Here is a 27,476-nt window from a genome sequence, read left to right on the forward strand (position 1 = left end):
AATAGTGAACCAAACGGAGTTTAATTTAAGGAAAATTATTCCCATTGGAAAACAGAATTTAGTTTACATATCCTACTGGGCTAAGGTGGTGTTTGTTTTTTCATCTGAAAGTTTAACGAACTTGATCGTTGAATATGTCTGAATGTACAAGTTTGAGCAATATGTTTGATTTTTCTTTTTCATTGTTTGATTACAAGGGTTAGATTGTTTGTTTTTATTAGTGTATTGACATATATGTCTTTGTGAAATTAATTTTATATTTTGACATACATTATAACTATATTATTACACATTATGAAAATTAAAATTAAATAAAGATATAAAAATTAATAATAACTCTGTTATTACATTGTGTTTATACAGTAAGTGAAAATTTATTATAACAAAAAAAATTAAAAACTACATTAATTAAATCACTGAAAGAGTTAATTTTCAATTTGGTCTTGCAATTGTTGGATGACCATTTGATCAATTGTCCCAAGAGAGTTGATTGCATTTGATGGTTGATTTTGATTTCTACGGCTATGATAAATAAAGAAGACAAAAATATATAATGTAAAGGTTTTGATAAAAATGAAATTATATAAATTCAACAGGGATATAATTGACAAATTAAGATGTTATTAATTTAGATATTCTAGAATCTAGTATTCGGATAAAAGCCAAGTTTTTTTACTTTTTGATTTTATCTGATTGGGTGCATTTGGTTTAGGGAATGTTTTATTATAAGGATGTTATATTAATGGAAATATAGATTTCCTTGAAAATCACTGGGAAATGTGTTTGGTTTGTTAGAATAAATTGGTGAATATATTATATTAATATGTTTGATTGGGACGATAAATGGGCGAGTATGTTATATAGATTACTAAATTGCCCTCATTTTTAAATATTATTTTTATCATTATTTTTTGAATCATTTTTTTAACCCCTACATTTGAAATTTTGCCAAAGCACCCTAACCATATAATACTTTAATTTGTAGCAAAATCACCCCTACTTACCCCAAACCACCACCATTGGCAGTTGCCGTAATGGCGCACGACTAGCGGGATTTGGCCAGTCGTGCGCTGGTAAGGCTATTTCCGACCATGGATTTGGCTGTTTTTCGCATAGATCTGGTCGTGAAAAGGTCGTAGAAACAGCTAGATATAACCTGTTTTAGGCCATGCATCTGTGATCCATGGCCATCAACGGCCTTGCCGACACATGATTGACCAGATCCCGCCGATTGTGCGCCATTACAGCGACTGTCGCCAATGGCCGACAATGATCTACAGATCCATGGCCATCAATGGCCCTATCGGCACATGACTGACCAGACCCTGAAAGTCGTACGCCATTACGACAATTGTCGCCAGTGGTCTTGGGTGGTTGTGGGTATTTTGTTAACTTTCAAACTTTTTGTGGCTGTGGTGTTTTAGCCAATTTCTCAAATGTAGGGGGGCTAGGCTAATGGTTATTTGGTAGACATTTGACGGCAATTGTGTCCAAATTGGTATTTAATTAAGGGCAAAATAGGTATAAAAATCATATTACCTCGATAATCTTTTAATAACACCTCCTAGACAGGGTATTTGATTACCCCCTACATTACTGTAAACAGTAAAATCTACTTTCAATTCGAAAGGGACAGATCCTATGAGAATAGAGCCACTTAAAACCTAATGTATCTGAACAAAGAAGAAAAAAGAACGTGAATGCTAGATAACCACTAGTGTGGTGTCTACCGTAGACACTCTGATACTCAAATTAGTGAGGTTGGAGGTATTTAGTGAGGGCTGAGGACAAGAAAGATTACCAGAATAATGCGATTGTTCTTGAGAGCAAAAACTTTGAGAGCAAGGTGCTACGGGTCATTTCTAAATGACCCTTTGAGAGGGTTTGCCCCTGTTTATATATTGAACCCTAGGGATTAGAATCCTAGTAGGACTCTAAGTCCTACTTAGTTGATGAGTTCTAATTAGGAAGAGAATATAATATCTTGCCTTTATTAGATTAGGCTTTAGACTTTCAGTCTGGGATCTTGACAGAAGTGGAAATAGAATAGGATTCTGATTCCTAATATGGACTGTTGTGGGTTGATGGCTAGAGCCCTATTTAGCTTTACTTGTTGGATAACCCAACTCGTAGAGTGGGCATTTTACAAGGTGAATTCAAGCGTAGGCCCAATCGGGATTGGCTTGGCTGTGGTATGTTTATTTTGTTGGATCTTGTCAGGCCCAACATGATTTTTGGCCCATACAATTACCAAAAGTAAACACTATTTGCAATAAAAGATACCCATAACATTTTATTACTTGCTAATCAAACAACGGAATCTTGCAAAATAAATGAAAATTACCCTGAACCAAATGCACCCATAACATATTTAATTAAATTTTTATAATATCAGCCTTATTTAGTTATAACCTAAGTATAGAATTTATCTTGTTTTTTGTTTGAATATTGGATTCAAAATTTAGAAATTATAGAAATTGATTAGGGTATAATTGCAATTTTTTACAACTTTATGGATTTTTTTTTTTTTAATTTCAAATAAGGCATTGGCCCACCTTGGGCTAGTGTTGGCCCTGTCACTAACAATCTTGGAAAGTTCGCACCTCTGTTAATAGCTCTACCCCACAATTGACAAAGGAAAATGATAGAGTTACCAAAAAGTTTACACCGAATTTGTGCACCGAATGACGTGGCAAAATCCTTACCGTTGATTAATATTAACTGATAATAAATCAACGGTTAGGATTTAGCCACGTCATTCGGTGCACAAATTAGGTGCACACCCATCGGTAACTGTAGCATTACTCATTGACAAATGCATTGGTCACTTTCCTTTATATTTTTCCCCTCGTAGAGAGTTTTCCACCCACAAATTCTTGTTCCATTTGTACTGAACTTGACAACCTTTCCTGGCTATTTTCACTTGAGTTTGTCTCGGATGTCTTCTTACACTTTATCTCAATTAAATGGATTTTATATTATGTATTAACTGTTTTTTGTATGCAAGATTGTTAATTTATAAGTTCATCGTTCTTAAATATTAAAGTATTATTTGTTGTGATGTTCATTAGTTGTATATGTAACTCAAATGTTCTTTATTTTTATACAGATAACCCCTAGAAAAAAGAAGGCATCTAAGGGGAAGAATGTGGTGGTTGAAGACAGTTTTGAAACCAAGGCACTTGAGGATTGGCTTGACTCATAGGAGGCTTTAGGTATGATTGATGCATCGTGACCTAATGTGTTACCTTTTATAAGAAAAGTTGTGAATCCTAAAAATTTGAAAACAATAGCTCTTTTGTAATCATTGAGTTATGCAAATTAACAAAAACTTTACATGCAGGGAGTAAACCACAGAGAAGATTGTGGAGAAACAGGGGAAGATTCAAGTTGAATTAGATATAGTGACAGGTAAGCCAATTAGATCGTGTGCATAAAATTTCTCTATAGAATTTAGTAATATGGTGAGATTGCTGCTCCACACGGGTTTACGAGGTAGACACAAATCAAATGGCCATAGAGGTTTTATATCATTCAAATGTTGTTGGTAAGTAAATATGTGCTTTGTATACAAGAAACAACAAAAAAAATGTTTCAATAGCGTTATGACATGGAATATGTTGGTCTATAAATAATGTTGAGTTAAAGACATGGAAAGGTGCAGTTTTGGCCATAAGTTGTGTGAAGTCGTTTTGGGAGTTGTTGAAGTGAATCCTGGTCATTGATTAATTTCAGATCCATTGGCTGAAAAACAACTCTTGGCCAATGGTATATAAAAGAGAAAATAGTGTAAAATCTATAGGTGTTCTTCGTGTTTGATAGAGCAAATATGTTTATGTTTTTCTTTTACAATCAATCTGTGTAACCTAGTGTGAGTGAGTGATTAGAGAGTTAGTCATTCAAGTGAGAGGGGTTTTGCTCTCAAGATCTTAGAGATTCAAGGGAGAGTTCTCTAGGTTAGGTTACGAGAGAGATTTGATTGTTTGTGAGTGTGAGATCTTTGGATCTTTGTTGTAAACTCTTGATTCTAATTGATTAGTGCAACGAGCTCCTCTGATTCCGGAGCTCAACGTAGACGTAGCCTACCCAATCTTGGATAGGTGAACCACGATTAATCTGTGTGTATTGTTGTGGTTTGTTATTGTGTGATTTTTGTCTTGATTGTGTGTTAAAGATTAGGAAGATTTCATAACAGTGGTATCAGAGCATTGGAGATAGGATCTTATTTGATTTCTAAATTTGTTAGTTTAGGGAAACCTAGGGTTTGTGAACAATTTGGGGCTTTTGTGTCTAGGCGTCTCCTTAGCACTCCAGGGTTCCCAAATCGTAAAATCGAAGGTGAAATTCGTTGATTTGATTTGTTCTTGGAAGTCTAGGGNTTGATTCTAATTGATTAGTGCAACGAGCTCCTCCGATTCCGGAGCTCAACGTAGACGTAGCCTACCCAATCTTAGATAGGTGAACCACGATTAATCTGTGTGTATTGTTGTGGTTTGTTATTGTGTGATTTTTGTCTTGATTGTGTGTTAAAGATTAGGAAGATTTCATAACAGTGGTATCAGAGCATTAGAGATAGGATCTTATTTGATTTCTAAATTTGTTAGTTTAGGGAAACCTAGGGTTTGTGAACAATTTGGGGCTTTTGTGTCTAGGCGTCTCCTTAGCACTCCAAGGTTCCCAAATCGTAAAATCGAAGGTGAAATTCGTTGATTTGATCTGTTCTTGGAAGTCTAGGGTTTCATTGGGGATATTGAGTCAAAAATCATAATTAAACCTTTAGGGTCTAATTAGAGTGAATCTTGAAGTTTCTTTAATACACACACAATGTCTACAACTACTAGAATGGAGATTACCCAATATGATGGGAAAATCGACTTCAGTAGTTGGAAGAAAAAGATGAAGGCACTACTCTCCCACAAGAAGGTGGCTTTGGCTCTAGAGAAGAACATCGAGAAGTGGCCTAAGGATAAGCTGAAGAAAAAGTCAGAAATCGATGAAGAGGCGTACAACCTAATCATCATGAACTTGGCGGACAATGTCCTACGGAAGGTAGATGGCCTTGAGACTCCCTTAGTCTTGTGGGGTAAACTCGAATCACTTTACACTTTACAACCTGCACCTAATCTTGCATTTTTAAAAGGTGAACTGTTTTCATATAAGATGGATAGTTCTAAGTCTATAGAAGACAACCTAGATTAGTTTCTAAAACTGACCTTAATACTTAAGGGGATTGATCAGGAACTAGGAGATATCAGCCTTGCCATGATTTTACTAAATTCTATAACTGATGATTATTTGGTTGTAAAGAATGCACTACAATACTCAGGGACTGTACCAAGTATAGATTTAATCGTAGCAAGCTTAAAAGCTAGGGAACTTGAACTAAAAACCCAAAGAAGGAATGGAAGCAATCTATTTGTAAAGAGTAAATGTGAAACTAGTCAATCTAGCAAAGGAAATGTAATAGCCACTTTCTACTCAAATACTCATAATAAAATACATATAAAGAAATTGGGCCCAAAATTTTCTTTTTATTAAATATACATATATTCTTTACAAACCTATATATTTTTACACAAAATTATAATGTGTACAAAAGTCAACAAAAACATATTAGACAGTGTAACCGCTTCTCCTCGAGCGCCGACGTCCATCCGACCGTGTCCTCACCTAGATCCTGCAAAACATAGGAAAACAACGGGGTGAGCACTAAAATAATGCTCAGTAAGTAAATCCTCTACTCATCTATCCCCGTAACTCTCTCTCTCTAATTCTTTCCTTACNCGTAGCCTACCCAATCTTGGATAGGTGAACCGCGGTAAATCTGTGTGTATTGTTGTGGTTTGTTGTTGTGTGATTTGTATCTTGATTGTGTGTTAAAGATTAGGAAGATTTCATAACAACTAAGGATAACATATTAATTTGCCTATACTCTTATTATATAGTTCACTAAATACCAATTAGTGTTTCATTAAAGTTATATTCACAGGTGTATATATCTTATATTACGATGAAAATGATTTAATTTCGAAATAAAGTAAGAAAAACTAAGAAGTTAAATTATATCATTACTATAAATTTAATTAGTTCAGAATCTTATAGGATGACTATTGCAAATTAACTCATCTTATTAGTTGGCTTTTAAAGGGATTTGATTTTGTGATGATGCCCTTATTAATTTCATCTCTATAGATTACTCACTTGGGCCATACATGAATATAAGAGTATGTCTCTTTTTGTGCAATATTGCATAAATTAAGGGCATATATTAACCAATTTTTAAGAGGAAATGTATATGTTGATGTAACAAAATAGTGAATTAACATTGATATCTTTTGCAAAGTTGCTTTAAATTTGACATCAACTACCAGTGGACTGTATGTTGCATTGCCAAAGTTTGTTGGGATTTATCACTATTATCATGGGAATTGCATCAAATTGCTCATACAAGAAAAAGAAGGAGGCATGAAAAAACCCAACTGAGAAAGTTTTAGATGGTAACTGAGACTTCCTATGCAATAATTGGGAAGGTCAAAGATACTTTGTTAAAAGTACGATTGCGAAAAAAACCCGAAAACCAAACCGAACCTAAAAATCGGATTGAAACCGGTTCAAAATACTTGTTTTCTAGAGTAATCTGTTCGGTTTCGGTTTTCAAAATAAACCAAATCGGAAAACTGGTTCGGTTAACGGTTTAAGGGTAATTTCAAACCAGTTAACCGAAACCGATTTTGCCTTGAAAAAATCCTAAGGGCCTGCTTGGGAGTTTTATGGTAGTAGTTTTGAGGGTAAACCACCGTAACGGTTTTGAGAGGTTTTTAGTAGCGGTTTTTAAAACACCCAACATATGTTTGGGAGTTTATTTTCCAGCGGTACTGACAGTTTTTTAAAATGATAAATTTACATATATGCCCATAAAAATACCCGAACTTCAACCAGTATTTGGGAGTTTTTTTTTTCAATTACCAATACTTAATATCAAAGTTCCTTCCAAGTTTAATTTATTTGTAAGTTCTTTCATTGTAGATTATTTAATTCATCACACAATCATTGGAAAACTATCATTTTAAGAGAATAAATATGCTACTATAGTGTTGGACTTCGCAAATTATCAATATAACAGCCGCAAAGCATTTCTAAAAAACAGTTTTTTGTTCTTTTCTTCAGTAAGTGAAGCAAAGCCATAAAAAACAATCTTTATTTAACAAACTGACAATGATTCAATCAATCACCTAAGTGCAAATAAAAATAATCAAATAGAGGAAAAACCACCTAATTTTGTAAAACAACTAGTAAAGAAATGCAATTAAATTGTATAGGAGTTTACCAAATTAAAAGAACAAAAAGTTAAAGGGGAAAATGAAGAAAAAAGAAAGAAAAACCTTCATATCTCTAATGAAGGATGCCTAAGATAAAAGATTCAAAAACATTGTAACAATCATCTAAAAGTTGAAGATTGAATGAGGTTTGAAGAAATTTTTAAACTAGCAAAGAGATTATTGTATATGAATAATAGTGGAGAGGGGTTTTTTTGGGATAAAATTTTTAAATCAGCCAAAACACCTCGATTTAGGATATTTTATAAACCCTTCAAAAATACACTACACTAATTTTAGGGGATTTTTAAACCAATCAAAACCAACCCATAAAAAAATCTAACAAATAATAATTTTTAAATACTTCAAAATTAATCTAATTAAAAACCCTCTAAAACCAACGAAAAAAAAAAAAAACTCCAAAAGCGGACCCTAAATCTAAAACCCAGTTGCATATCTCCCATTCTCTCTTTTATTTGTTTCTTTTTCTTTTTCTTTTTATATTTGGTTGATTGAATCCTATAACCCAAATCTATGGCAAAACATCTCCTTCTCTTCCCTTTTCTTTTCCTTCCTTTCTATTTCTCTTTCTTTCCTTCTTTTTCTCTTTTCTTTTCCCTTCTCATTTTCTTTTCTTTTCTTTGCCATCTCCATGGTGGCCTACTGGCTGAAATTGTTCAAATACAATGATGGCTATAATCACCCCTTCAGATCCCACCATAATTTACTAAGTCAAAATTGTTGAGAAGATGAGTTGAGAAAGAAAGAGGGAAAAGAGAGAGGAAACAAAGAACAGAAAGAAGGGAGAGAGAGAGAGGGATAAGGGAAAAGAAAAGATGGCAGCCTCTCTTTCTTCCTGCACATTTTTTCTTCTCTGGATTTGTGATTATGGATTTATTTATTTATTTATTTTTTTAGATTTTCGGTAGCTAGAGGATTTAAGAATTTTTTTTTTCTTTTTTTAAGAAACGGGTATTTTGGGTTTGTTGGATGCTGTGTTGTATGGGTTTGTGATAAAAAAAAAAATTGTACATGAATTTTAGTTGTTAAATTTCACTAGAGATCCAAAAATTTCAGTGGTTTTGTTGGATGAAATTAATAAAGAAAACTAGAAAGCTGCAGATTGTGTTTTTAAATTAAAATTTTTTATTTAAAAATAGGTTCATGAACCGATTAATCGGTAACCGAACCTCTAATTCGGTTTGGTTAGTAACCGGTTCAAGAGAAAATCTGATCGATCACCCCTTTGAACAGAAAAATCAATTTGGTTCAAAGGACAATCCCGTTTGGTTAATCGGATTTCTACACCCCTAGTTAAAACCCTAAACTATGGTTGATAAGCAGATGAGATTATCATTTGAAAATTTTATGAGTGATGATCTGTTTACACTGAAATTAGGCCAAGTGTGATCGGAATAAACAGAATAGAGAAGGACTGAAGCATAACCACGTGGGGCTTCAAAGCCCTTTCAGAATAATATGACTGAATTTATTGGGGTAGGAAATGTAAACCCATACAATGTTGTGTTTTGTGACATCGTGGTTAATTATCGTTTCAAATTTGCTTTATTTATCTTTCATCTTCTCAATGTTGAATTAAGGTAGTGGGGGACTTGGAATTAGACCCTTAGAACAGTGGAACATAGCCCTTATGGCTTATCATGTTTGTAGTATTCTCTCAGGAAGAGATTCCTTGTGGGTGAAATGGATTCACACTTACCGTCTCAAGGGCCGTAGTTTTTGGAGCGTGAAAATTCCATGGGACTCGAGTTGGAGCTGGCGTAAACTTCTTAGAATGAGGGAGATGCTAAGAAAACATTTTGTGGTCAAGCTAGGAGATGGACGCTCCACTTTTCTATGGTATGACTCTTGGCACCCATTGGGAGCTCTAGATGAAATCGTTCCTACTAATTTCTTTTATGATTCAGAATTAGACCAACAAGCTAGAGTTAGTGATGTGCTTGTTAATGGCCAATGGACATGGCCCGACTGCCCTCGAGAGGCTTACCTCCAGATTATCTCTCAAGGCTCTCCTGCCTCCAGTAACCCTCCCCATGATGTAGTCATGTGGAGATCCTCAGATGGTAAACTTTTGAACTACTCTTCACGCCATTCTTGGCATGACTTAGGCCCGACTGGTAACATGGCTCCTTGGAGTTCCATTGTTTGGACCGGAACCTGTATCCCGAAACATTCCTTCATCCTGTGGTTAGCCATTAAAGGCAAACTCGTTACCCAAGACAGGATGCAGGCCTGGACTAGATCCGAAGATTTAAGATGTGCCTTCTATGATGGTTAGGCTGACTCACATGACCACCTTTTCTTTAGCTGCCCATTCACAAATTTGATATGGAGGTTTGTTCAGGAGAAGGGAAAATTCAAGACTTTGATAGTTGGCTGGAATAACATCGTGTCCTTTTGCTCTGAAATATTTAAGGGAAAATCAATCTGGACTGTCATTCGACGATTATTGCTTGGAGTAGCAGTTTATTTTCTTTGGCTGGAGAGGAAATTTCAGCTGTTTAAAGGCAAAAGAAGAAGTAGAGAATGCATTCAGCTTGAGATTTTGAATGAAGTTCGTATGAGGTTGCATAGTCTTACCTTTAGAGACACGGCAAGAGTTAGAGAAGTGGTCAAGATCTGGAGCATCCCCCAGACTTGTATTCGTGAATGACAGGAATCTTTTTGTTAAATTTATGATGACTCTTAATAGTGGTGTCCTTAATTTCCTTTGCCGCATAATTTCACAATGTATCATCACTTCTATTGAGCAATGCGGCGTTATGAAAAGTTGGATGTTGGGTTTTTGGATCAGGTGGATATTGTTTATGAAGTCCTTCCAAAAGATTCAGCATCTCGTAATGCTCTACGCTAATGAAGTAGGAAGCTTAAAATGGAGAATGATGGACACGTTGGATGGACTTTGTAATTTACATGTGTCCTCTTCTGTAGATAAAATTTTAACCATATTGCAAGGAAGTCTAACTAACAATCCTCCCAATCTCAAGAAGGTTTGGTGATGGTTTCTCTGGGTTCAGTGTGCTTCAGACTGCACCTCCATTCCCATTCTGAATGACTGGGTGTTGTGCTCCTTCTTAGGATGTCCTGGGCATTCCTTTGGTGGTTGTAAGATGCTCCTCTGGTGCTGGTATACTACTTTTTTTGTACAGCCAGGAAACACATTTTTTGTATTATCTGTACATATCTCTTGGGGCTGTCCAAGGGCAAAGGCCTGTTTTTTTGTTCTAGGCCTGGGCTGTTTAGGTTTCTAGCCTGGCGTTGCTGGGTTTTTTCTTTGTTGAGCTCTTGGGGATGTCCAAGTTGCTCGCTTAGTTTGATAGGGTCCTTTTTCTCCCAGTTGTTTCTTTGATTCTTTCTTTTATAAAATTTCCAGTTTTATCAAAAAAAAAAAAAAAACAAAAAACAAAAAACAAAAAACAAAAAAAGTGGGAGAGGAAGTTGTGTAATAATAGAAGGGGTGTTAGGTAATAACACCAAAAGTTAGGGGAAGTTATGAAATTAATCTTTAACATTGCATTAATCATCTTCTCAAAAAATAAAAATCAGAAAAGAAACCTTATCCTTTGATCGAATCCTTGGCGCCATTTCCTTTGCCAACAGATAACAGAAAACGACCAACAAATTTACAGTTAACCATGCTTCTTTCGGCACCCGATTCTTGCTTCTTCTCTTCTTCTATGCTCTTTTCCATTGCCCGCCTGAAACCCACCACCACTAGAGGGTTGCGGCTCAACTCACTGAGTCGAAACCGAGTGTGTAAAGCCAGTCTCATAACTAGCGCCGACTCTTTCGAGGTTGGCCGACTCATCGGTAGCTATGGCTTCATGAACGTCACAAGGTTTGTTTTATTTTGTTAGTGGATTTTGTTTTATGGGTTGATTTTAATTTGATATATGATATATGTTATTATATATTTCAGCTATTCGGGGTTTCAAGATGTTGAATATTCGTCTGGAGATTTGGGGCGATTGAGAGTTCAAGATGTTGGTGAGGGTAGTGTTAAGATCAGGTGCATTTACTTTTTCTTCTTCTTCTTCTTCTTCTTCTTCTTTTGTGATTATCTGTTAGGGGGTGATTTTATTGATATGCTTAGTTTTGTTTTGGTAAAATAATCCCTTACAAAATAGTGTTGCACAAACAAACTTGTACAGATTAATGTGGCATGATATGATTGGAGGATTAAAAACTAAAGATAAATGCTAGCCTTACAAAGATGCATACAAAGCGGGNTGCATTTACTTTTTCTTCTTCTTCTTCTTCTTCTTTTGTGAGTATCTGTTAGGGGGTGATTTTATTGATATGCTTAGTTTTGTTTTGGTAAAATAATCCCTTACAAAATAGTGTTGCACAAACAAACTTGTACAGATTAATGTGGCATGATATGATTGGAGGATTAAAAACTAAAGATAAATGCTAGCCTTACAAAGATGCATACAAAGCGGGGCATACAAAGACAAATCCTACCCTTAATCTTCATGATTGTCTTTCGATCTTTCTCTTTTTCCCTTCTTTCAAGGGTAGGATTTATCTTTGTATGCATCTTTGTAAGGTAGCATTCCTCAAAACTAAAAATAGATTAAAAAAATTAAAGTTGATACGGTAATCGTGCACTCGAGTTACATCAGTTTCTATGAATTAATTTATATGAGGAGTTTGTGATACTCCTCCAAGTTTTAAGCTTTTAAATTGTTATTTAGCATAGTATTGGAGCAAAATTGGAGGTTCTGAATCTGTGTTTGAATTCCCCTCGTGTTAAGCTTATGAAGCTGTGGAAGAGGGATCTAACTAATAGTGGAGACTTATGATGATTTTAGGGATTTTTAAGAGTTTTTCCAACGAATTTTGGAACTGATGAGATTTACCTGGATTAATGACTTTAAGGATATTATCCTTCTTGTCACTGATACTGTCCTTGGCAGCTTGTTTGCAGGCTTTATGAAGGAAGAATAGCTCAAGGTCCACGAAGAGGGACTCCAGTCATATTTAAGGTGCTTTTATGTGCTTATTTATTTGCATAAATCATTTGATTGGAATAAGAATTTTTAAGAAAGCTTGTTAATTAACTTGTTTCTTGTGCAAGAAGCTTTTACCAACTTTCAATTTGTTGGCATTATGTTATAAGCTTGTATTTGAATTTTTAAAGCTAGTGATACAAAATATTCTGGTTACAATGTCAATTCTTTTAGAGCCCTATTTTTCATGAAATATAACATTGTTAGCCATGAAGGTTTATCCTGGACAAAGAGCTGGTGGAATTGAAGCTGATATGATGGCTGCAAATGAACTCAATGCTCATGCTTTCCTCCAGGTAAAATCAAATGAGTATATTCCTTTAACTTTTAGAAACTTTCTAGTTTAAGGGGCTGAGGCATTACATTGATTGATCCAATTAATTTGCCAATGAAATATGGATCTAATAGCAACTCTTCTTCCTGTAGATATGGAGTATAGCATTAGATCATGGAATAGTTTTAAACAATCCAAAAAAAAAAAAAAAGACATTGATCTCTTTGATGCGCCTGTTTTGCAGAGCAGTTCGAAAGGATTTATTCAGAATCTTGTGATACTTCTTGGTGGATTTGAGACTAAAACTGGAGAGCAGGTCTGTCAATATCATCTGTCAACTGTTTAACGGTAGAGTGTCTTGGCTCTTCTTTGATCACTGTAAATTAAATGAGTTTTTCTATACAGTGGCTTGCTTTTCGTAATGATGGGAAGTATAGTGCAGCAGACTATGCAAAACTAACGAGTGAAAAAATATCAAAAACCAGTTCTGCAAGCAAAGAATCTTGGAATCGATTTGAACAAGAGCAAACAATTAAACGTCGAAGAAATTTTGTTGTTAAATTATTTCAGGGTGCTATGAATGGTTTAGCCTACATGCATGACCATGGTAGATTACACCAGAGTCTTGGACCAGCTTCTGTTGTTCTCAAGTATGTTGCTGGAACATTTCTTTTGACTCAGATATTCTTTCTTTTCTTTTCCTAAGTATAACTTTTGGAATATATTCTTCATTTTATATGATTTTTTTAATGCAAAACTTGATTAATGGCAGTACAATTGCGGAGAGGGAGGCTGCTTACTTAGTTCCACGACTTCGGGATCTAGCCTTTTCTGTGGATATTAGGTACTGTTAGTTTTCTTTTCTTCTTGATGTGTTTGATTTAGGTGCCCTTTGTTGAACGTAAATTAAAAAAAAAAAGTCTGTGTGTATCACTTGCAAAACTGGGTGAAGTTGATGGTCTATATTCTTTTTGTTGTAAGGACTTTCAGTATTTGGCCACATCCCAAAAATAACCATCATATGGATTCAATCAATCCCTCTGATCCAGTGTTCTAATTCTTTAAAGTATGTGGTTATTTTGGAATTATCAATGACTCTTTTTACCTTAATTTTTTAGATAGAGAGGTGACGATCTAAAGAAAGTGAATAAAAATGTGCAATAGACAAATGGGGTGTCTCTTTTCCAATTTTATTTGGAAGTTTCAACTAAGAAGTTAGCTACTCAACTCCCCATATTGTTTTCATACTACCTGTTATTATATCCTTCAATTTCCCGACCATGTTTAGAACTTAAATTGTAGTCCCCAATTTTGAGACTAGTGAATATATTAGAACGGTTGCAGTAGTTTGGGTTCTGGAAAGAGAGATTTTATTATCATCTTTCTTTTCTTATAAATCCTTTCACAGAGCAATGAGCACCATTAATAGAAGACTAATAAAAAATTCATCATCCTCTCAAAGAATGATTGTCTGTTGCTGTTTATTTAAGAAAGAACAGGCTCCTAATTTTGTAAAAAAAAAAATTGTGTAATTATCCTTAATGTCACCTAAATCATACCACAATGTGAATATAAAGAAAAATTTAGATCTATGACAAGTTCTCTAGCCTTCATATATATTGACATAATAAAAAGCCACACTATCACAAAATATGTTAACTATGTACTGAATGTTAAATTTGAAGAAGATAAATACTTAAATTCATGAAAATTAGGGCATGGGAAGACTAACAGTGTGAAAGATATTAGTATTCCTGCTGTCTCTTAGCTTGTAGAGAATCAGGGAATGTTAATTTGAGTTCCTTTTCAGGCATCAGAATTGTCTGCCATTACTAGGAATATTATTTTCTTTTCAAAACAATGTTGCATAATAGTGATTAAAGATGTAGCAGGTTTGATAACCCTGCAAATAATATTAAATTCAATGACATGGCTTATCAGGATTGAAAATTTAGAAGAAGGTCCCGGAACATTCTCGGAAGGACTATGGAGAAGAGCAGTTTCTGCTGGTGCCTATACACCTATTGAGAAAAGGACCTTTGGCATTGCTGATGACATGTAACTAGTTAAATTTTGATTTTGTATCATTAGCTGGGTCTGTTTGGTTTCTATTTTATTAACAAATCTTTTTGTCCCCACCAGATATGAAGCAGGACTTCTTTTGGCATACTTAGCTTTTGTTACATTTTGTGAAGCAAACATTATGGATAGTCTTTCTTTGCAAGTAAGCTTCACACTACACCTATCTTTTATTTTAGTTTTTTCATTTTCCCTCATTCTTATATACTACAAAATTTCTAAACTGTTATTTTCTTTTATATGATATAAGAAAATCCAAGCAAAAGAAAATGCCGAAAGAAAAGATGATATAAAAATTTTATCCATGAACTTGCAGAGGCTCTTGGAAAGCACCTTTAAACTTGATCTTCAAGCTACAAGAGAGTAAGATGCTCCTTATATTTACAAATCATTATGCTTATCATGAGTACATATTGTTCCAGTAGTCAGTTTATAAATGATGAATACAAGTTTGTCGTAGCACTAACACTTTGCAAATGGGATCAAGACTTCATTTGTTGAGATAACTTCTTTCAATTTCTTTTTTATTTTCTAGGAAGATAACTTTTTCATCTATGGCATTATGCTTTGTTCTGTATATTTAAGAAGTTTAAGGCTCTATGTATGATGTTGTTGAGTTGAGTCCATCAAATTATTTTTTATTCTATTGACTATTGCAACAACACTCAAATTTTAGCTGAAAACTTTATGTTTTCTGTATAGACTATAAAATCTATGTGCTCCATTTTTGGTCCTTCCCAGCTCAAACATGCTATTCGTTTGCCCTTGGCTCTGCTGCCAGTCCCTGCAAAAATTCACCAAATGATTTATTATTTTACTTAAACTAGTTGAACTCTCAAATGCAGTGTATACAACTTTAACGTGGTTAGTGAACAATTAATTTTATATGATATGTACATATACATATAAATTAAGTTCGATGACTACAATATATTAATAAATCATATTAAAAAGGTTGAAGTAACGATCATGAATCTTCTATATGTGGAAAATTAATTTATTTATCTTCATATGTATGTGTTTCTAATATTAGTAATATAGTTAGAGAGGATGATCCATTTTTGCTCAGTAATTAGAGCTTGGAAAAATTTTGAAACCAGATTTTATAGGTTCAATACCCAAACATAACCTCCATGGGCAGACGTCTTCATTCCGCTTTGGTATAAGTGTCAATGTTGGGTTACTTTACATGTGGACCTGATTAACTTCAAACTTCTTCTTATCCATTTACTAATCTTTAACATAATACCATAAATCATAGGTTACCTCTGTAATATATATGTTTTTTTTCCACAACTGTACTTGTATTTAAACACCTTTGAGACATTATTCTGAATTTTAGTACTTCTTCTTGCATATTAGGCTACCATGGCGATCCTACTGATCCCAATTGTTGCACAGTTACTTGAGCTTGCTCTAAGGCTCCTTGTTTAATCTTATGAGTTCTGGTTGTATGCTGATACTTTGTTGGGCTCTTATTTTTCTTCTAAATTGAGCAGGTATTGTTTAGCAGATGACCGCTTGTTAGAAGCTGTCAAGTTTTTGGATCTCGGTGATGGTGCTGGTTGGGAGTTACTTCAGGTTGAATTTTTGTTTGGAGCTTATGGGATGAGTGCAATTTTCTTCCCTATAATTTCATCTTAATCTATCAGTCTATTTATCTCTATCTATAAATAAATATTGGAAGAAAATCACAGAAAAAATGTATATCTACTATCTTGATCCCAAACTTGGCCTAACATCCTGCTATTTCTTTATCCTGTTTGAACTTTTAATGACTAGAATGCTTAAATAAACTTGGTTGTCTTAACCTGAGTCGTTCTACTGGCTATGAGAGAATATCGAAACTGCACTTCCTTTTTGATTATCCAGAGTGACCATATCAGATTACTTTATTTTCATACGGGATTTATGTTTGATGGAAACCTTTCGTATGGGATCTGTCGAAATCTTCCTCTATATTTTAGTTCTTGAGTGGCAAGATGAATTATTACCCTATTGGTGATTATTCTGGTAGTATTTCTGAAATCTGGTTATCCTTGTAGCTAATAAGTACTCTCCATCTCCATTTTCTGATATTCAAAAACCTAAAAGCTTGTGTTCCAACTTTGGTGTCTCCAATGTGTCAAGTTTCTTAATTATCCATTAATTCATGTTTTAGTGGACTCAATTTGTAGCCATCTCGTTGCTACTAACTTGATCACAGGTCTTCTGGTATTGTTAAAATCTAATTTTTCTTTATCTTTGTGTGACTTGTATTATTATTATTTCTACTGCAGGCAATGCTGAATCCTGACTTCCGAAAACGACCGATTGCAGAAGCAGTAATCAATCATCGATTTATAACTAATTCTGTTATTTGAGATTCCAAGGACTGAGGACATATTATAGTCTGTGAATAGAAAATTTTGGAGTTGGAGTTAGCAAGTAGCATGTTATGTGAAATAGCTGACAGTACGAAAAGACCTTAGAATCATATTGATGGCATAATCTACCTTCTTTCTATTGCTTAATTGTCCCACTTAATAAATTACAAAGGAAAACTAATGAATGAAGTTATCGATCTTCACATTAAATTATTTCATATGGTGAAACTAAACTTGTGGAGTTTGGATGAATCGACTCGCAGATATTGAATCTCAGACCTTGACCTCTTGACTCTCTTGGTTATCTTTTACTTTGTTGCAATAGTGGGCTATTGTTTATATTACGGTTGCTTTGTAAAGAGTATTAAATCTATGTAAGTAGGGGTGTTGCAGGATTAAAAAAAGGGGAGGGGATGGGGGGATTGGCGGACCTGAGAGATTTGGTTTGGGTTTTAAGATATTAAAATACAAAATCGACCTTAATAAAATTCCTAAATGATATGTAATATTTAGGAATTTTATTATGTAATTGTTTTAGTCAACAAATTATATTATTAGAATTTTTAATCAAAATTTTTTCTTTTCTTTTCCTAAGTATAACTTTTGGAATATATTCTTCATTTTATATGATTTTTTTAATGCAAAACTTGATTAATGGCAGTACAATTGCGGAGAGGGAGGCTGCTTACTTAGTTCCACGACTTCGGGATCTAGCCTTTTCTGTGGATATTAGGTACTGTTAGTTTTCTTTTCTTCTTGATGTGTTTGATTTAGGTGCATATTGTTGAACGTAAATTAAAAAAAAAAAAAGTCTGTGTGTATCACTTGCAAAACTGGGTGAAGTTGATGGTCTATATTCTTTTTGTTGTAAGGACTTTCAGTATTTGGCCACATCCCAAAAATAACCATCATATGGATTCAATCAATCCCTCTGATCCAGTGTTCTAATTCTTTAAAGTATGTGGTTATTTTGGAATTATCAATGACTCTTTTTACCTTAATTTTTTAGATAGAGAGGTGACGATCTAAAGAAAGTGAATAAAAATGTGCAATAGACAAATGGGGTGTCTCTTTTCCAATTTTATTTGGAAGTTTCAACTAAGAAGTTAGCTACTCAACTCCCCATATTGTTTTCATACTACCTGTTATTATATCCTTCAATTTCCCGACCATGTTTAGAACTTAAATTGTAGTCCCCAATTTTGAGACTAGTGAATATATTAGAACGGTTGCAGTAGTTTGGGTTCTGGAAAGAGAGATTTTATTATCATCTTTCTTTTCTTATAAATCCTTTCACAGAGCAATGAGCACCATTAATAGAAGACTAATAAAAAATTCATCATCCTCTCAAAGAATGATTGTCTGTTGCTGTTTATTTAAGAAAGAACAGGCTCCTAATTTTGTAAAAAAAAAAATTGTGTAATTATCCTTAATGTCACCTAAATCATACCACAATGTGAATATAAAGAAAAATTTAGATCTATGACAAGTTCTCTAGCCTTCATATATATTGACATAATAAAAAGCCACACTATCACAAAATATGTTAACTATGTACTGAATGTTAAATTTGAAGAAGATAAATACTTAAATTCATGAAAATTAGGGCATGGGAAGACTAACAGTGTGAAAGATATTAGTATTCCTGCTGTCTCTTAGCTTGTAGAGAATCAGGGAATGTTAATTTGAGTTCCTTTTCAGGCATCAGAATTGTCTGCCATTACTAGGAATATTATTTTCTTTTCAAAACAATGTTGCATAATAGTGATTAAAGATGTAGCAGGTTTGATAACCCTGCAAATAATATTAAATTCAATGACATGGCTTATCAGGATTGAAAATTTAGAAGAAGGTCCCGGAACATTCTCGGAAGGACTATGGAGAAGAGCAGTTTCTGCTGGTGCCTATACACCTATTGAGAAAAGGACCTTTGGCATTGCTGATGACATGTAACTAGTTAAATTTTGATTTTGTATCATTAGCTGGGTCTGTTTGGTTTCTATTTTATTAACAAATCTTTTTGTCCCCACCAGATATGAAGCAGGACTTCTTTTGGCATACTTAGCTTTTGTTACATTTTGTGAAGCAAACATTATGGATAGTCTTTCTTTGCAAGTAAGCTTCACACTACACCTATCTTTTATTTTAGTTTTTTCATTTTCCCTCATTCTTATATACTACAAAATTTCTAAACTGTTATTTTCTTTTATATGATATAAGAAAATCCAAGCAAAAGAAAATGCCGAAAGAAAAGATGATATAAAAATTTTATCCATGAACTTGCAGAGGCTCTTGGAAAGCACCTTTAAACTTGATCTTCAAGCTACAAGAGAGTAAGATGCTCCTTATATTTACAAATCATTATGCTTATCATGAGTACATATTGTTCCAGTAGTCAGTTTATAAATGATGAATACAAGTTTGTCGTAGCACTAACACTTTGCAAATGGGATCAAGACTTCATTTGTTGAGATAACTTCTTTCAATTTCTTTTTTATTTTCTAGGAAGATAACTTTTTCATCTATGGCATTATGCTTTGTTCTGTATATTTAAGAAGTTTAAGGCTCTATGTATGATGTTGTTGAGTTGAGTCCATCAAATTATTTTTTATTCTATTGACTATTGCAACAACACTCAAATTTTAGCTGAAAACTTTATGTTTTCTGTATAGACTATAAAATCTATGTGCTCCATTTTTGGTCCTTCCCAGCTCAAACATGCTATTCGTTTGCCCTTGGCTCTGCTGCCAGTCCCTGCAAAAATTCACCAAATGATTTATTATTTTACTTAAACTAGTTGAACTCTCAAATGCAGTGTATACAACTTTAACGTGGTTAGTGAACAATTAATTTTATATGATATGTACATATACATATAAATTAAGTTCGATGACTACAATATATTAATAAATCATATTAAAAAGGTTGAAGTAACGATCATGAATCTTCTATATGTGGAAAATTAATTTATTTATCTTCATATGTATGTGTTTCTAATATTAGTAATATAGTTAGAGAGGATGATCCATTTTTGCTCAGTAATTAGAGCTTGGAAAAATTTTGAAACCAGATTTTATAGGTTCAATACCCAAACATAACCTCCATGGGCAGACGTCTTCATTCCGCTTTGGTATAAGTGTCAATGTTGGGTTACTTTACATGTGGACCTGATTAACTTCAAACTTCTTCTTATCCATTTACTAATCTTTAACATAATACCATAAATCATAGGTTACCTCTGTAATATATATGTTTTTTTTCCACAACTGTACTTGTATTTAAACACCTTTGAGACATTATTCTGAATTTTAGTACTTCTTCTTGCATATTAGGCTACCATGGCGATCCTACTGATCCCAATTGTTGCACAGTTACTTGAGCTTGCTCTAAGGCTCCTTGTTTAATCTTATGAGTTCTGGTTGTATGCTGATACTTTGTTGGGCTCTTATTTTTCTTCTAAATTGAGCAGGTATTGTTTAGCAGATGACCGCTTGTTAGAAGCTGTCAAGTTTTTGGATCTCGGTGATGGTGCTGGTTGGGAGTTACTTCAGGTTGAATTTTTGTTTGGAGCTTATGGGATGAGTGCAATTTTCTTCCCTATAATTTCATCTTAATCTATCAGTCTATTTATCTCTATCTATAAATAAATATTGGAAGAAAATCACAGAAAAAATGTATATCTACTATCTTGATCCCAAACTTGGCCTAACATCCTGCTATTTCTTTATCCTGTTTGAACTTTTAATGACTAGAATGCTTAAATAAACTTGGTTGTCTTAACCTGAGTCGTTCTACTGGCTATGAGAGAATATCGAAACTGCACTTCCTTTTTGATTATCCAGAGTGACCATATCAGATTACTTTATTTTCATACGGGATTTATGTTTGATGGAAACCTTTCGTATGGGATCTGTCGAAATCTTCCTCTATATTTTAGTTCTTGAGTGGCAAGATGAATTATTACCCTATTGGTGATTATTCTGGTAGTATTTCTGAAATCTGGTTATCCTTGTAGCTAATAAGTACTCTCCATCTCCATTTTCTGATATTCAAAAACCTAAAAGCTTGTGTTCCAACTTTGGTGTCTCCAATGTGTCAAGTTTCTTAATTATCCATTAATTCATGTTTTAGTGGACTCAATTTGTAGCCATCTCGTTGCTACTAACTTGATCACAGGTCTTCTGGTATTGTTAAAATCTAATTTTTCTTTATCTTTGTGTGACTTGTATTATTATTATTTCTACTGCAGGCAATGCTGAATCCTGACTTCCGAAAACGACCGATTGCAGAAGCAGTAATCAATCATCGATTTATAACTAATTCTGTTATTTGAGATTCCAAGGACTGAGGACATATTATAGTCTGTGAATAGAAAATTTTGGAGTTGGAGTTAGCAAGTAGCATGTTATGTGAAATAGCTGACAGTACGAAAAGACCTTAGAATCATATTGATGGCATAATCTACCTTCTTTCTATTGCTTAATTGTCCCACTTAATAAATTACAAAGGAAAACTAATGAATGAAGTTATCGATCTTCACATTAAATTATTTCATATGGTGAAACTAAACTTGTGGAGTTTGGATGAATCGACTCGCAGATATTGAATCTCAGACCTTGACCTCTTGACTCTCTTGGTTATCTTTTACTTTGTTGCAATAGTGGGCTATTGTTTATATTACGGTTGCTTTGTAAAGAGTATTAAATCTATGTAAGTAGGGGTGTTGCAGGATTAAAAAAAGGGGAGGGGATGGGGGGATTGGCGGACCTGAGAGATTTGGTTTGGGTTTTAAGATATTAAAATACAAAATCGACCTTAATAAAATTCCTAAATGATATGTAATATTTAGGAATTTTATTATGTAATTGTTTTAGTCAACAAATTATATTATTAGAATTTTTAATCAAAATTTGATGAATTTATTTTTTTTTTTTAATAAACATAACTTTTTATTTTAAGGATTTACTATACATTATAAAAATTGTTAAAAAGAAAAGAAGGTAATGTGATTTAAACGGATGTGGTTTGAGTTTCTAATAAATAAGGGTTGGGTTGGGCGGTGGACTTGGATTTGGCAAAACCGGAACATGAACACCGGTATTTGTAAGGGGAAGACTATTTTGATAAAAGAAATTGAGGAAACGATTTTTCTCCACCCAAATAATAGCTTAATAACACTTTTTACCTATAGATTTTTGTAACACTTGTTTACTATCCAAATTTATATTTCGTTTTTGATTCCGACATCATTGTGATCTTACACGATCATCATTCTCTTTTCCGATCATCACTCACCAAAATCATTCAAATCCTACTCTCATCGACCTCACCAATCGTTGACTATCAAGCGATTAGGGTTTGCTTAACCGCCCCTTCCAAGTCAAATTTTGATCAATTCTTGTCACCAAAATACAACCTTCCACCACCAAAAGACTCATCAGTCTCCTCTCTTCAAAAACTCTCACAGCTTGTACCGAGTTTGCTCTCTGTTCGTCATCGAAATATAACTTTATGTAGTAAAGTGGTATTTTAAAAGTCCGTAGGTGGGAAAGTGTTATTAAATCATTATTTGGGTAGGGAAAAGTCGGTAACTCAAAGAAATCAAACATACACTTCATTCAAAGACCGAAGCTCAAATATAAAAAAATAAACCAAGAAATCTGGAATTAAATATACATAATTTTCATTTAAAGCTAAATTTATTGTCGATGTGAGTAACATAAAAGAATCCCAGATAACTTAAATTCTAAGACTACACATACTCATTTTCATGCATTTCAGCTGTCTCAAAAGCCTCAACTCTACTCTGAAATTTTTCAATTACAAAAGCCAAAGCCAAGAAAACTGGAATTATAACACAAATCCAAACCATTGAAATCCAAGCCAAAACCGCTGCCACAAGAGAGAACTCTCTCTGCTCTTTATAACTCATCATCTTACTTGAGAACATTGTGATAATGCTTAAGTCTAGAGCACCAAAAGCACAACATGTGGTGAATAAGGCTATGTAGAAAGCCCACCTGCAAAAACTTTCCCAAGAAAAGTTAGAGAATTCTTTGGGAAAAATTGAATGAGCCATTGATGCAATTTTCAAAGAGAAGAGAAAATATTATTATTGGAGGACATTTTAGTTTTATAAAGGATAGCTTCGGATTAGGTAACCGTGCAAGATTGTGCTTGTCTAATAGTAGTTAGACTGTGTTATTTGAGCCTTACTTTATTTTTAGCTAAACATCTAAGCCTTTTCCATTATTATTATTATTTTTTAGCCCTATTTCAGGGTCTGAATTAAAATCTAACCGAGCTCATGCAAGCAATAACCCTCTTACAATTTTTATGGACACAACTGCCCTTTCATAAAGCAAAGTCACAACCCTATAAACCCCATTTCATTTGCAATGAAACGAAACCTTTAACTTCATCCTATTCAAGCAAATCTAAAATAAAAGACATAAGCGCAAGTGATTATGGGGTTTTCTTCATCATCATTCACCAAAAATCGAAGCTTTTTCTGTTGGAGGATGTGGCTTGTGATTTAGTAGGAGATTTGATTTTGAATGGGTTGATGGTTGATTAACGATAACGGTTGCAATGGATGGTTGATTGGTTGATCCGGCACCATTTCATCGGTGTCTAGTGGGCATATCATGAAGATATCGGAATTTTTTTTATTGTTTGTGATGAAGTGAATAAATCTGGTGAAAGTAAAAAAAATTTTGAATCCTTAAATTTCATCTTGTTTTTTTTTCTAAATATGACATCAAATGGAAAAGAGAAGAACATAAAATATTCATTTTCGCTAAACTACTTGAAAAACACTAATAGTTCTATGGCCGAACGACTTACGCATACCCAAGGTTTGTCGAAACGACAAGTTGGTACTTAAAAGGTTTTGAAACGACAAACAGGTACCTTTCGTCATGTGCTGTTAGTGATTTCTGTTTGTTCATAGTGAAAAGACTAAAATGTTTTTGAAAATTTGATATTTTAGTTTTTTATAAATTTATAAATTTATAAAAAACCCCCTAGGTTTGCTAATTTAACTAAACACCCCCATATATAAAAAGTTTGTTAAATGACAAAAACACCCCCATCACCTGCAGTGCCAGATTCTGGCAAACACCGTCGGAAACTAGCCGGGAAATTGCATTACGACACAGACCCGTCAGATCTGTGTCGTAACGTGTCGATTTGGCATTTTCCGGCCAGATCTGGTCGTCAAGGTAGCAGATGGAGTTTTGCGGCCTCAACGGCCAAATCTGGCATTTTTCGGCTAGATCCATGGTTGATCTAGCCGGAAAAGGCCAGATCTACGGCTAGATCAGGCCGTCATGGCCGCAAAACTTCATCTGCGGCGTCGACGGCTAGATCTGGCAGTAGATCTGGCCTTTTCCAGCCAGATCAGCTACGGATCTGGCCGAAAAAGGCCAGATCGACGCGTTACGACACAGATCCGACGGGGTCTATGTCGTAACGCAATTTTCGGCCAGATTCCGGTGGTGGTGGCCGAAATCTGGTACTGCAGGTGGTGGAGGTATTTTTGTCATTTAACAAACTTTTTATATATGGGGGTGTTTAGTTAAATTAGCAAATCTAGGGGGTTTTTTAGAAATTTATAAAAAACTAAAATATCAAACTTTCAAGGGCATTTTAGTCTTTTCACTGTTAACAAACAGAAATCACTAACAGCACATGACGGAAGGTACATATTTGTCGTTTCAAAATCTTTTGAGTACCAACTTGTCGTTACGGCAAACCTTGGGTATGCGCAAGTCGTTTGGCCTAGTTCTATTGGCCTCCCATAATGCATAGTGTCCGTTACCTCCCTATCGAGCACGTATCAATCACCTATCAGTCACAAATTGATAAATGCCTGATGATAACTCTTTTTCAATTTGAGCTATTTTTTGGGTTAAGCCGTAAAATAGGACTATTTAATATAATTTCACTTATATTTTTAAATAAGATGAGAATTTTTAATATTAGTTTTGAACTTAAATTTTTAACTGTTTACTACCTGAATTCAATAGTGCAAAAGATTGATGAGTTGTCAATGTTACAATGAATGTCATTTTATTTTTAAATTTTAGTTTGAACAATTAAATTAAGATGAATAAATGAATGAGAATTTAAATTCAAAGATTTAAATAAAAAATTCTCATATTTAAGGATACCATATTTTCATAGCAATTAGTGATGTATTCGTAATACAATTTGTAAAGAAGTAAAGAGCCACTTATTTATCCTAATGCATTTTGAAGGAGATTAAAACAAATTCAACCGCCAGGTTTGAGTTAAGTAATAAATAATTAAATACACTTAAAAGATTTCTGGAAATGACAAATTTATCTCCCTTTTTTTATACCTAAAAGTCTAAAATACCCTAAATTGTCACTTTTAAGTTTCTTATTTGAATTTATTATATATATATATATATTTACAAATTTTTCTAAATAAAATCTAGTATCACTTTGGAGGTTAGCATGATAATGAAGATTAAAATGATAACTGTATTTTAGTTTTCTAAGAAAATATTGGGTGAATTTTTATCACTTCTGAAATCCTTTGAATGTATCTATAACTTAACTCAAACCTTGCTAATGGATTTGTTTAATCTCAATTCATTACTTTACTTATCTTGACGCAGACCTTTCATGTCACTTGCCTAGGTCTCATTTGTAGGTCAATTTATTTTATGGTATAACATGTACATATTTTATTATTTTTTGGAAAATCTTGTCATTTTGTTGTTATCTTATTATAAATTTTCAGTCGAATTCATCTAAGCATCTAGTAGTTTTCAACTCGTTAAGACCAAGGCAACAAAATCTTTAATCTAAAACACTTTGTTGAGAGCAAGTTGCAATTGACTATTCAAGATGTCAAACTCAAGAGCATCCTTGTAAAAACTATTAAGGAAAAAAAAAAAAAAAAAGCATGAACAAATTACTATTCAAATTTGACATTAAGGTCCTAACTCTAGCTAACCGGATGAAACCACATTAATTAATTTTTTTTTTCTTTTTAATAATTTGTGCATATATCCAAGTTCATTCAAGTATTAACCCTAATTACAATAATACTGGCTACTTTTTTCCCATATACTTAGGGTTGTAAATGAGTCAAACCGAGTCGAGTTTTCGACTTGTCAAGCTCGGCTCGTTTGCTACAAGATCGAGTTTCAGCTTGTCGAGTCAGAGAAAAGAGACTCAAACTCAAGCTGACTCAACTTTATCTTCATCATCTACTTCTTTATCTCCATCATCTTTATCTTCGTCTTCATCTTCATCTTTGTCCTCAACACAATCATTATTTTGATTTTGATTTTGATTTCTAATTATGAATATTTGCTAGAACAAATTTAGGGGTTAGGGTTTGTCAATTTGGGGAATGTAATTTGGGGGGTTTAATTTTGTGTTTTAGAACTAATTACATTGGGGGTTGAATGTCGTTTTTACAAATTTAAAATTAAAAGTAACCTTCAATTCCAATAGTTTATAAAACTGTCAAAAAAAGCCCTACTTATGTGAGCCACCTCAAGCTCGCGAACCTATCGATTCGAGCCTACCCATGTTCGAACTCAGTTCGTTTTATATAGCGAACTCGAGCTAAGTTGACTTGACTAACTACAAGCCGAGTCATAAACGAGCTTTAGACGAGACAAGCCACGAGTTGCCAACTTGTTTGATAGCTCTACATATATTTTCTAAAATACCTCTCTCCCTGTACACACCACCAAAAAATAAATAAATCAAAATTTTAATGGTTTTTAGATAGATATATGTTGGCTTACCTAGTTCATTGGACTTCTAAGGTATTTAATGAATCCCGGAGATTAATTGAAGTGCATGCAAAAGAGCTCGGACACCTTGGTTACCCAAAAAAAATAATTTATTAAATTTTAAGAAATTAATAAGATTATATTAAGATATTTTAAAGTCTAATTTACTAGAAGAAAAAATCTAGAATACTACAGTTAAAAAGTTAACAAAAAGGAATCTAGATACTTTTAGATAGCTTCGGTTCTCCATATTTACTTGAATATCACTTGGACTTTAGGGTTTGTGGTTTCAGTATTGGAAGACAAAGTGGAAGCAGGATGCTCGGAAAGGCAGCGAAAATTGTTAAGGGCAGGCGGCTGCATGGTTTTATTTTGAATCTTGTGTTTACAATAATAACTTTGGTGATCTATATTGGTGATTTTTTTATGTCCACAAAGAAACCAGTAATTGTTGGATTGTTTGTGACGATTGTTCTTTGCCTGGTGAATATGTTGTGGTTATGGCATACACAATTTTGTACTACCGGTGCAAGAAAAACCATGGAGAAGAGGTTGAGTTACCATGGAGCGAAGGGTATAGTAAAGTACCTACACTTCCATTTCTTAATGAAAATGAACCGCATGATC

The 27,476-nt window shown here is 33.8% G+C and overlaps 3 protein-coding genes across 3 annotated transcripts; all 3 read left to right on the top strand.

Moving 5' to 3' along the window:
- Window positions 1–4,842: 4,842 nt before the first annotated feature.
- Window positions 4,843–9,615, top strand: LOC116105039. The gene is made up of 2 exons (XM_031391462.1): window positions 4,843–5,140; window positions 8,918–9,615. Exons 1-2 carry the CDS (start codon window positions 4,843–4,845, stop codon window positions 9,613–9,615), a joined length of 996 nt encoding a protein of 331 aa, XP_031247322.1.
- Window positions 9,616–10,844: 1,229 nt separating this feature from the next.
- On the top strand, window positions 10,845–17,178 carry LOC116105027. The gene is made up of 12 exons (XM_031391451.1): window positions 10,845–11,175; window positions 11,257–11,346; window positions 12,268–12,325; window positions 12,565–12,645; window positions 12,868–12,939; window positions 13,029–13,273; window positions 13,396–13,467; window positions 14,565–14,681; window positions 14,766–14,847; window positions 15,019–15,065; window positions 16,202–16,283; window positions 16,982–17,178. Exons 1-12 carry the CDS (start codon window positions 10,973–10,975, stop codon window positions 17,063–17,065), a joined length of 1,233 nt encoding a protein of 410 aa, XP_031247311.1. The 5' UTR covers window positions 10,845–10,972; the 3' UTR covers window positions 17,066–17,178.
- A 528-nt stretch (window positions 17,179–17,706) lies between these two features.
- LOC116105040 lies at window positions 17,707–21,514 on the top strand. The gene is made up of 6 exons (XM_031391463.1): window positions 17,707–17,801; window positions 18,901–19,017; window positions 19,102–19,183; window positions 19,355–19,401; window positions 20,538–20,619; window positions 21,318–21,514. Exons 1-6 carry the CDS (start codon window positions 17,707–17,709, stop codon window positions 21,399–21,401), a joined length of 507 nt encoding a protein of 168 aa, XP_031247323.1. The 3' UTR covers window positions 21,402–21,514.
- Window positions 21,515–27,476: the final 5,962 nt, after the last annotated feature.

This window comes from Pistacia vera, unplaced genomic scaffold (assembly GCF_008641045.1).
Source record: "Pistacia vera cultivar Batoury unplaced genomic scaffold, PisVer_v2 Contig491, whole genome shotgun sequence".
NCBI classification, from domain to species: Eukaryota; Viridiplantae; Streptophyta; class Magnoliopsida; order Sapindales; family Anacardiaceae; genus Pistacia; species Pistacia vera.

Coding starts and splice junctions, on each gene's coding strand:
- LOC116105039 (XM_031391462.1), top strand. CDS start 4,843: ATGGAGATTACCCAATATGATGGGAAAATCGACTTCAGTAGTTGGAAG. Junction 5,141..8,917: donor TAATCTTGCATTTTTAAAAG/GTGAACTGTTTT, acceptor TGTTGAATTAAG/GTAGTGGGGGACTTGGAATT.
- LOC116105027 (XM_031391451.1), top strand. CDS start 10,973: ATGCTTCTTTCGGCACCCGATTCTTGCTTCTTCTCTTCTTCTATGCTC. Junction 11,176..11,256: donor GGCTTCATGAACGTCACAAG/GTTTGTTTTATT, acceptor TATATATTTCAG/CTATTCGGGGTTTCAAGATG. Junction 12,940..13,028: donor AGACTAAAACTGGAGAGCAG/GTCTGTCAATAT, acceptor TTTTCTATACAG/TGGCTTGCTTTTCGTAATGA.
- LOC116105040 (XM_031391463.1), top strand. CDS start 17,707: ATGCAAAACTTGATTAATGGCAGTACAATTGCGGAGAGGGAGGCTGCT. Junction 19,018..19,101: donor TTTGGCATTGCTGATGACAT/GTAACTAGTTAA, acceptor TGTCCCCACCAG/ATATGAAGCAGGACTTCTTT. Junction 20,620..21,317: donor CTGGTTGGGAGTTACTTCAG/GTTGAATTTTTG, acceptor TTTCTACTGCAG/GCAATGCTGAATCCTGACTT.